At 40.0% G+C, this 10,477-nt stretch overlaps 2 protein-coding genes across 2 annotated transcripts in view; both read right to left on the bottom strand.

Annotated features, from left to right (window-relative positions):
- The window catches only part of LOC123968078 (HLA class II histocompatibility antigen, DQ beta 1 chain-like), a 3,787-nt gene extending 1,886 nt beyond the window's left edge, over positions 1 to 1,901 (bottom strand). Inside the window, exons 1-2 of the mRNA XM_046044559.1 lie at positions 1,874 to 1,901; positions 1,458 to 1,736 (exon numbers count right to left, since the gene is read on the bottom strand). Of these exons, the coding sequence (XP_045900515.1) occupies positions 1,458 to 1,736; positions 1,874 to 1,901 (307 nt within the window). The remainder of the gene's footprint in view (positions 1 to 1,457; positions 1,737 to 1,873) is intronic.
- Positions 1,902 to 6,548: 4,647 nt separating this feature from the next.
- Positions 6,549 to 10,477, bottom strand: part of LOC123967997 (H-2 class II histocompatibility antigen, E-S beta chain-like) — a 19,538-nt gene continuing 15,609 nt past the window's right edge. The window contains exons 5-7 of the mRNA XM_046044436.1: positions 7,069 to 7,179; positions 6,952 to 6,977; positions 6,549 to 6,854 (exon numbers count right to left, since the gene is read on the bottom strand). Coding sequence (XP_045900392.1) covers positions 6,828 to 6,854; positions 6,952 to 6,977; positions 7,069 to 7,179 — 164 coding nt within the window. The 3' untranslated portion in view covers positions 6,549 to 6,827. The remainder of the gene's footprint in view (positions 6,855 to 6,951; positions 6,978 to 7,068; positions 7,180 to 10,477) is intronic.

The following is a 10,477-nucleotide window of genomic DNA, read 5'->3' as shown; positions in this document are numbered from 1 at the left end:
GGGGGGGGGGGGGGGGGGGGGGGGGCAGTTTAGGATTCCCTGCCCCATCCAAGGAGATTCTGATGGCTGTTCAGGGAAATGCTAATCGCTGGTTAATGTCCCTTTTGTCAGTTTAACAGTCAGGCACTGCGTTATCGGCTTTGTAGACTCAAAGGTGCCAGTTTTATGATCAGGCTGCTCAGGAATAGCACTTAGAGAAAGCAACCTTTCCACCCCCATTCAGTTGGGGTCTCTTCAGCAGTCTGTTGAAAATTGATCTTTAACTCCCCTGCTCCTCTCTGGGAGAGGAAAAGAGGAATTTGGAGTAGCTCCAAATTTATTTAATATAAAATGCACAAATCCACACTGTTGTCCCACTACAATGTGTACTTTCTTATCTATTGTGTTGTATCTTGAGCTTCTGTAACAAGTGAATTTCCCCAATGTGGGCTCAATATAGTCTATCTTGTCTTATTGTTCTATCATTCAGTGGCATTTAAATATGTACACAATTACATTTTATTTGGCCTTATATGACTCATATATGCAAGTTTTAAATGTATAACAAAAATGGCATGAGTTTTAGTTTGTCGTGTGCGCTATCATGCCTAAAATACTAAATTGTTATGGTTTCCTGTTTGTTTTTTTAAGTATCTTTCCCGGTGTGTCCTGTGTAGCTTTGTGTTCCTTGGTTGATTGTTTGCCCTCCCCTAAAGTGTTCCTGTGTTTTTCCCTGTCTTTTGTCTGTTTGTCTTTGTTCTTTGTCAAGCTCAATGCCCGAATACTGTTCAGGATTTATTTTCGATTTCCTGTGCCTGCGTTGTTGGATTAATTTGGATTCTGGCCTTTTGATTAATGTCTGTGCCTTTTTTGGATTTGTTTGCTTCGAGCTTTGGACTGCTTTCCTGTTTTTGAAGCTTCCTCATCCCATAAGCTTGTTTTCCTTTCTTTTGTCTCAATAAATCACTGATAAACTCTATCTGCTGTGATGTCACACTTGACTATATTGTGACAAATAACACTCAATGGTGAAAAATGATTCTTTACTTAAAGAAAAGTGGCAATACCACAATGTAAATATACTTCATTGCAAGTAAAAGTCCTGAATTCATAATTGAAAAATACATGAATATCATCAGCAAAATATACATAAAGTATCAAAAGTAAAAGTACTCAGTGTTCAGAAAATTTACCCCCATGAATATAAATAAATATTCTATTATCAGATAATTATTAATGAATAATAATAATAATAATAATGATTAATGTTTGATAGTTTATTATATAACAACTAACAATATTTAAGTCAATATTAAGTAGATTTTTTTGACAGTTACAGCTGTGAAATATATGTAGGGGAGTAAAAAGTACCTCAAAATTTCCTTAAATAAATGTACTTAGTTCCATTCCACCACTGGTAATATATCATTGCTTGAAATAGTTATTTACTTCAGCTATCCACATGTACACTCTCTTACCCCAGTCACAAAGCTTTGGCTCCATGAGGCTGGCATGCTCCACCATACAGGTGATTTTCTCTCCTGGTCTGGGTGTAAACTCCAGATAGGAGTGCATCTGGTAGAGCCAATTCCTGTTGGGCAGTTCAGTGGAGGTCACATCAGATTTCACCTCCTTTCCGTTCCTCAGCCAAGTCACCCCAATTTGTTTGGGATAAAAGCTGTACACACTGCAGACGAGCATCCCTGGATATTTGCTGCCCGCTGTCTCAACTGACCTCAGCCTGACGGAGGGCTCAACTAGAGGAAAATAATCCAAGACACATTTTGTCATAAAATATCACATCTTTACTCCGTGCATTTATGATGACATTGTAAATGTTGCCTTTATACAAAATGTTCAACATTTAAGGAAATACAAGCCTTTCTAAGGATACTATTGTCTGTCAACTGCTGGACTGCCATCTTTGTTTTGATTTGGAAACAGAGGCACAACTTTGGAAATGGGTTAAAGACTATTTGATCATTCAGGACATCCAACGAAGGTTAAAGTCAAGGGCAACTGGATTTGGTTGAAGATACTGGAAGACATTTCGTCCCTCATCCAAAGGACTTCTTCTGTTCTGACTGACTGGCAGGGAAACTCAGCTATTTAACCTCAGTGGGGTCGTTTGCCAGGGTCATCGATACTGCTGGTTCGTTAGTGTTCCTGGTTGCTGTAACGACAGTCGTTACAGTCGTTAGGACTACCTGAGGCCAAGACTGAACGACCATCGTTGGTATCTTCACCTGAGGCCAGTAGGTTACGTTTGTTGAGTTTCCTGGGAAGTGATGAAAGGACAGCATTGTAAGTTGGGGATAAGTGGTGGCGTAGACCCCCTCCTCTGTTCAATGACGGCTTCTCGACCCGGGTGTAGATGGCTTCCTTGACACCTCTTTCAAATCATCCATCTTCTCTGTCTAAAATGTGCACCTGGTGGTCCTCAAACGAGTGTTCTCTGTCCTTCAGATGTAAGTAGACTGCAGAGTCTTGACCTGAGGAGTTGGCCCTTCTGTGTTGAGTCATGCGTATGTGTAGTGGTTGTTTAGTCTCCCCAATATACAGGTCTGTGCATTCCTCACTGCATTGGACAGCATACACTAGATTGCTTTTCTTGTGTTTGGGTGTGCAGTCTTTGGGGTGTACCAGCATCTGTCTTAGTGTGTTCTTGGGTTTAAAAAACACAGGGATGTTGTGTTTGTTGAAAGATGAGTTTCCCTGTCAGTCAATCAGAACTGAAGAAGTCCTTTGGATGAGGGACGAAATGTCTTCCAGTATCTTCAACCAAGTCCAGTTGCCCTTAACTTTAACCTTCTTTGGATAACTATGACCTGGATGACTGAGAATCTTCATAGACATTCAGGACATCATTTCATCCAGATGGTGAAAAGCGTCTTTGAGAATTTTGGAAATACTGTCAGTACAATGTTAAGTGTTTAAAAACAACTTTCTGGGTATTTAAACATCGCTGGCCAGTCACCGTTTTAGAGAAACCGATGGTTAACTCTGTGACTCAAGTGTGCTTATACAAAAGAGGCACAAACTGGGGCTATTTTCCCCAGTTTCACCCTATTCACTTATATTTAATGGACATTTATTAGAGTGATGATCTTCTGATCTATAGGCCTAGTTAACACACAGGAAGAAAGAGAGTAACGGTATCTCCCAAAAGTTTTGCTTTAAAGGAGCAGTGTGTAGGATTGTGTGGCATCTAGTGGTGAAATTCCAAATTGCAACCAACAGAATACCCCTCGCCTCACCCTGCTGCTCCAAGCATGTAGAAGACTGTGGTGGCAAGAAAACTCGCAAAAAAGTTGAGAGGCCCTAGAGCAGAGGTCACTAATAGGCGGATAATCTATTATTGAGAATTACTACCTAGTGACGGAGCTCGTCTATTTTAAAATGCGCAGCTTTTCTAGCACTTACTGTCCTCGTTCAGCGGCACAGGAAACTCTCAGACCAATCACATGTGCTCTAATCATCTCATGTGATGCTGCTCAGCCAATCAAATCTGTGCATTGTTAAGCATTGCCAGAGCCATTAACGGCCCTGAGCATTGCGAGTCGAGTCTGCGAGTGAGATACATAGAGGAAGAGAGGAGACGAAAGAGAAAAGAGTCAAGTCAATCAAGAATGTACAGATTTTCACATGTACATTCTTCCCACGGGCAGTTCAAAACTGGAATATCTCACATCTCCAATCCTAGCTAGAGCTCACATTTCTCACTAAACAAGAGAAAGTAGGGAAGTGGTAGCTATATAAGAGGGAATGAAAGAGAAGGCATTACAGCTCTTCATTTGTTAAGATGTGTTGAGTGTTAATTATAAAACTGGTTGAGACTGAACTTCAGTCACTAAAAGCTACAGTTTTTATATTATTTTTTCTGAAATTGAGTAACAAATAAAATTTATTTTAAGATAGTCCCTTTTGTGCCAACTATTTTAAAGCAAATTTAACAAAAGTTGCAGGTGCACATGGCTTCTCTACTTTGAGTGTTTCATTAAGGTATGGTGCATGTTTCGATTTCTAATGACCACTTAAAGTGGAATTTCATCTGGCAAATGTAATGTATAAGTGACCCATGAAAGTGGCATATTACTGTAACATTTATCCCTCTCTTGCTTTCCATAATAACTCCTCTGTAAAGCAAAAAAAGAGGGTTAGACGGTTATGTTGCACTTGATAATCATACAGTGTTTGTTCATCAGCATTTCATGTCTAGAGAGATAAATGTTGAGGTTAACTTACCTTTTTCTTCTGGTGGATTTTTCTCTTCCTCTTCAATGATTGCAGCAAGTGTTAAACAAAGGTTTTTGTTCATCAGAGCATCTCTAAGTATATTCTGATCCACCAGAAATCTGGGGGCCGTGTAAACAATCTCCTCTTTTGGGAAATCCACTTATAAAATCTCCTCACCATCAAACTCAATCAGTTGTGCCAAAGGGAGATATCAGGTTTGCTCATGATGCTAATAGAGGCGGCTGTGGCTCAGGGGATAGAGCGGGTTTCCCAGTAATCGGACTGTGGTTCCATCCTCCAGTCTGCATGTTGTGTCCTTGGGCAAGATTCTGAACTCCACATTTTTCCTGATGGCTGTGTGAATACATTACCCTCTACCATAAGTGTGTGAATGTGATCTAGTGCAAAAGTACTTTGAGTGCTTTGAAGACTAGAAAGGAGTTATACATGTACAGACCATTTAGCTTAGCACTTGAGCATGCTAACATTTTCTAATTAGCATAAAACACATTGGCACAACAAGCTGATTGGCATGTGGCGAATGCTAATGGAACAGCGGAGCTGGAAGACTCGCTGAAGGTTCCTGGTCAGTGAATAATACAACAGCAACGGAGAGACAGGTGTGTATGAGATGAGGACGGGTCTGTGCCTACGGCAAAGGTACACACGTAGACACTACACAGGAGTATAAATGGTCCTTTATACTTGTGCGTAGGTGTGTCCGTCATTCTGCAATTACACCCCCAAACGCCAGTCGGCCGAGCAGGCTACCTTCTGGTTTAGCGCTCCGCTAACGTAAATGGGGGTAAAATTGTATACGTGCAGCTGATACCGACCGAATGGATCACATTCTGATTACAAAACCAGTCATTTCGCTCAGGTTGCGACGGTCAAATATATTGATTCACTGTGTACTTCAACTGCCGACTAGCGTTTGGGGGTGTAATTGCAGAATGATGGACACACCTACGCACAAGTATAAATGCATGGCTACCCTAGTAGTAGACCCTATGCAGGAGTATAAATCGGCCTGAACGCACCTTGGAGGTGCGTTCCTCTGCGTAGCCCCATAGCCTACGCCGTCACCTACACAGTCGATTTGACGCAGAAGTATAAATTGCAGTTAACGCACATTAAACTTGCATCAGCCAGATGCACCGACCACGGGAACGAGGGAAAAACAAACCGGAGCCAAACTCCTTCTCCCCGCTGCTTTCAAGCCAATACTATATAATACTATATTTCAAGCAGCCTTTAGATGCTTTAGAAAAACAGAACAGGATGAATAATGACTGAAGCAATTGGCATATTATATTACCTTATCTAACCAAGGTGCAACTAATTGCAACAAGTCATACCACACAATGTTTGAATTTTTGATTTCACCCCTTAAGAGTTCTTAGTGCACAAATATTGTATTCATTTCATAGGTGTCATTTACACTGGATACTGGGGACATGTCTCCATCACTTTTCTGAAAAATGGCTTGCAAGAAGATATGTTAAAAAAACGAATGAAAATACTTTGAGAAAGATTTATTTGCACAATAACAAAACATGCAATTTAAAGATAAAAAAAACAAATGTGCATTGGTCAAAAAAGTTTAAGCTAAAAAAATCTGAATCACTTTATTTAAATAAAGACAATTTTACCATAATTTGGTGCAGAAAATGTCTCCAGAATGCAGGAAATTAAGTGTTTAGTGCTCAAAATTTTCTACCCCCATTTAAATATCTTTCAGTATTGAATATTTCATCAAATAGTGTTAAAATATCTTCTTGACTTGTTCCCATGAACCCAATATTGGGAATCGTGCATGTGTGCCAAATGTATCGTCATACCCCTAATCTGAACCCTTATGTGCCCACCACTTTTCAACACAAAGTGACGTCCTTGATTCATTTTATCTTATCACAGTACAAACACACCAAGTTATAGTGTGTTTATATATATTACATGAATTTAATAAAACTTTTTATATATATATATATATATATTTTATTAAATTCATGTAACTTCGTGAATAATTTTCTCGGGCTTAAAATTAACACAGATTTTCCATTAAATGGCAATGAAGTTGGTATTAAATAGGTCTTAAAAAGTCTTAAATTTAACTTTGAGAATCCTGGGGGTACCCTGTAACTGGCCTAAATCTGAAATCTAATGATCTCACCAATAACTGCTAGTCTGATGCCTGAGCTACAGCATCTTCCTATGAGCCTGCTGTCATCATCCTGACAAGGAGTGAGACAGAGGCAAAGAACTATGGCTGGAAAGTCAAAGATACGCTTCTGAGGTCTTATTGAATAAAGTTTAATAGAGAAGAACAAATATCAACTTAGGCCACAACATTGTAGAGAAGTAGCCTACAAAAGGAAACCACAGTGCTCTAAGCTGTTACTGAGATCTGGTATTTATCGTTCTACACTACTTTGAGCTGTTAGACTCATCTATTGTAGCCATATGATGAACATATATAGTTTAAAACATTTATGTTGCAGAAAAAGAAAAGAATGAGTCATTTATTGAAAGAAATTGGCACATATAAACGATTGATCTATTGGATTTGGTCAGTATAGTATTCTGAATGATTCCCAACAGGCTTTTCCTATTTAAAGTGTGTGCTCTTGACATAAACCCTGTAGGAAGATAGATTATTGAGTCAGATTAATGACACTGTGCCATAAATGTGTCGGACAAACTGACAGAAAGATGATGTTAAATGTAAATACTTACCTCAGTGGTTGGCACCAAAACCCGCACTGCAATCAGAAAACACAAACAAAGTGTGACACTGAGGTCTGAGCTGCTATCATTAGAAGTAAAATTTATTAATTAGAATTAATCTCTCACCAGTAGATTTTATCTTGTAGTAAATCAGCCCAGCAACTACAAAGACCAGACACAACAGCAGCCCTGCCGTCCCAACAGCGATTTTATTCATCCTGGATTCAGGCATGGGCTCTGAAAAGACAATTATCACAAACGCTGCATCATATTTCCATTCAGTGATATCACAAAAGTTCTTCTACCATTCCTCTACCTACTTTTGCTGCATGAGCAAGGCTACATGTGTTTGACGTTTTATCATAGACTGTGGTACATGAAGATGTAGAGCCATATTTCTGTTTATTATTAAGATAATAAATATGAACCGTTTTCGCAATGCAGAGCTGCAGTATAAATGCAGAAAAGACAGATGCATGCTGTGTTTACCTCTGAAGTGCAACGAGTGGGTAAGGGGAGACAGACTGATTTAAAAGCTGCCACTTTCAAGAGTGTCATTAAGTGAAACGTAGCTGTGTGTTCCGGCATGGTGACTGGTGTAACAGGGACACTGGTCTGCTTGTCATCATAGAAACAGATCATCAGATTGTGAAGTTTATTGTAGCTTTAGTAATGGCTACCTTCCCTCTGACTCACAGCTCCGCTGATCACTGGAGAAAATGTCTCGTGAGTGTTGATAGGTTATTATTCGCGACTTGTAACCAATCACACAGTGCCGTGGGCGGGACATTAAGCAAGACTACCCCTAGTGATAGAGAGAGGCAGCTGGATCAGAGCCAAAGTAGCGCATTTTAAAACAGATTTCACCCCAACAAAACTACGATCGCGCGCCCCCCCCCCCCCCCCCCCAAAAAAAACGTCTATCATTTATTTTGTTGTGTTGCAGACTCGCACACTCAACACTAATCTAAAATTCACCTTAAAGCTAACTTCACTGTGGTCCGTTCTTCCACACTTGCTGGTGTTGCAGGGAAGAAATTTGCATTAAGAACAAACAAATGTGAATGAAAGTTTACTCATAAGTGGATAATACTGAACAGGAGGAATCAGACCATGCAAGCAAAAATGAGTTTAAACCAAAGAGAGAAGTCTGTTGTATGGACGAGCCACGCAACATTATTCCAGCAGTTTCAGCCTTGATGTATGTGTCAGGTAACATTTAATGGCTTGCTCACAGGCATTCAACTTACTTTCTAGTTCACCAAGATATGTTGTTGTTGTTGTGATGTTAGCTATAGCAGCAGGAGAGTTGTATCGCTGTCTGGAGCTGCTGTGCTGCTCTGGGACCGTCTTGTCCTCTCATGTTAGCTTTGCAGCAACAAATAGCAACAGCTTCCTAACCCACAACCTAGCTAACATTAGTTACATTAATTGCTATGTTGTTGTTAACTCTTTATTGTGATATTTGTCCTGGTGTTGGATTTCTCCAGAATAGCTAACCCCACCTTTATGATGCATTGAATTTACAAAAACATGCTGTAAATCAGGATACAGTATATCGTTATTGGGATATGAAATGACCTATATCGTGATATGAGATCATATCTCACAGCCCTAGCCACAGGTGTATACAATCAAGCACCTAGGCATGCAGACTGCTTCTACAAACATTTGTGAAAGAAAGGGTCATTCTCAGGAGCTCAGTGAATTCAAACGTGGTACTGTGATAGGTTGCCACCTGTGCAATAATTTAATTTATGAAATTTCCTCACTACTAAGTATTCCATGATTAAATGTTAGTGGTATTATTACAAAGTGGAAGCCATTGGTTATGGTGTGGGGGTTGTTTTTCAGGGGTTGGGCTTGGCCACTTAGTTCCAGTGAAAGGAACTGTTAATGCTTCAGCATACCAAAACATTTTGGACGATTTCATGCTCCCAACTTTGTGGAAACAGTTTGAGGATGGCCCCTTCCTGTTCCAACATGACTGCACACCAGTACACAAAGCAAGGTTCATAAAGACATGGATAGGATTGGTGTGGAGAACTTGACTGGCCTGCACAGAGTCCTGACCCCAAACCAATAGAACACCCTTTGGGATGAATTAGAGACTGCAAATCAGGCCTTCTTGTCCAACATCTGTGCCTGACCTCACAAATGTGCTTCTAGAAGAATGGTCAAAACTTCCCAGAAACACACTGCTAATGCCTTCCCAGAAGAGTTGAAGCTGTTATAGCTGCGAAGGGTGGGCCAACTACACATTAAACCTTACGGATTAAGAATGGGATGTCATTAACCTTCATGTGCATGTAAAGGCAGGCAACCCCAAACCTTTGGCAATATAGTATAACATTTAAATGTATACAAAGAAAAATGGCATGGGTTGTAACTTAGCCCATAGTTCTAGTCCTTAGGTTCAGTGTCTAAGATTTAGTGCCATCTAGTGGTGAGGGTTGTGAATTGCAACCATCTGTCCAGTCTACCACTGTCGCCTGCCCTTTCAAAGACCGTAGGACAGCTACAGTGGCTGACACAGCACAAAAGGTGTCTGAGACAGCAGAGAATGGCCACTCAAGAAGTGAGGTTTCTTTAGTATATTTATTAAGAAATTATATTTACTTAATTATTCAGTAAAACCATATGTTATTGTGACTTGGTCTCTGACAGACAACATGGAAAATGTAAGCCAAGAGTGTGAAACACTGTCACTGTTTCTGCACCACAGTCCATTATAAACCACATATTACAGTTTTTTTGGATTGCTTACACACTAAAATTAAAAGTAGTACACTATTAGCAAAACCTTACACTCAAGAAGCAAAACATCAGCCCATATTTGCACAACTATAAGCACATTGTCAACCTCACACTTGTTGCAAAACTCTACACACAGTGATTTGCAAAACACTAAACACACTTAACATACATTACACACAAAAATCTATCATGAAGTCACTTCCTTGCAATACCAAAGCACTGACTGTCAAATTACTGCACCGTCCAACCAATTGGTTCAACACAGTCATCAGGTGTGCAAACACTTGTTTGCTTAATTGTAGACACACCAATCAGGTGTATAAGCACTATAAAAAGCAGCAGGTGAGTTCATCGGTCTTCAAGCACAATGGAAAGAATCAGAGAAAGAGTAAGACGAGGAGGAGAACGAGGAGGAGGACAAGGAGGAGGAGGAAGAGGAATCAACAGAGGAAGAGGAAGACAAGAAGGTGCTCAAAGAGGACCGAATCTGACAAATGAGATCCGCGCAACACTGGTTGACCACATTGTCAACCACGGCCTGACGCTGAGGGAGGCTGGACTGCGAGTACAGCCAAATCTAAGCCGATACACAGTGGCAAGTGTGATAAGAACATTTCGACTGGAAAATAGGTATTGTAAAAATATCATCATATCAAAAACATCTGCACGGTTTCAGTAACTGCTTACAGTACTGTATTCTATGCACTATCAGCACTTCTGTTACCTTTTCCTGTGAAATTACTGTACTATTGTATACTGTTTTTATTTTTCTACATAG

The sequence above is a fragment of the Micropterus dolomieu genome, linkage group LG03 (assembly GCF_021292245.1).
Source record: "Micropterus dolomieu isolate WLL.071019.BEF.003 ecotype Adirondacks linkage group LG03, ASM2129224v1, whole genome shotgun sequence".
Classification (NCBI taxonomy): Eukaryota; Metazoa; Chordata; class Actinopteri; order Centrarchiformes; family Centrarchidae; genus Micropterus; species Micropterus dolomieu.
This window is presented reverse-complemented; position numbering and strand designations above follow the sequence as displayed.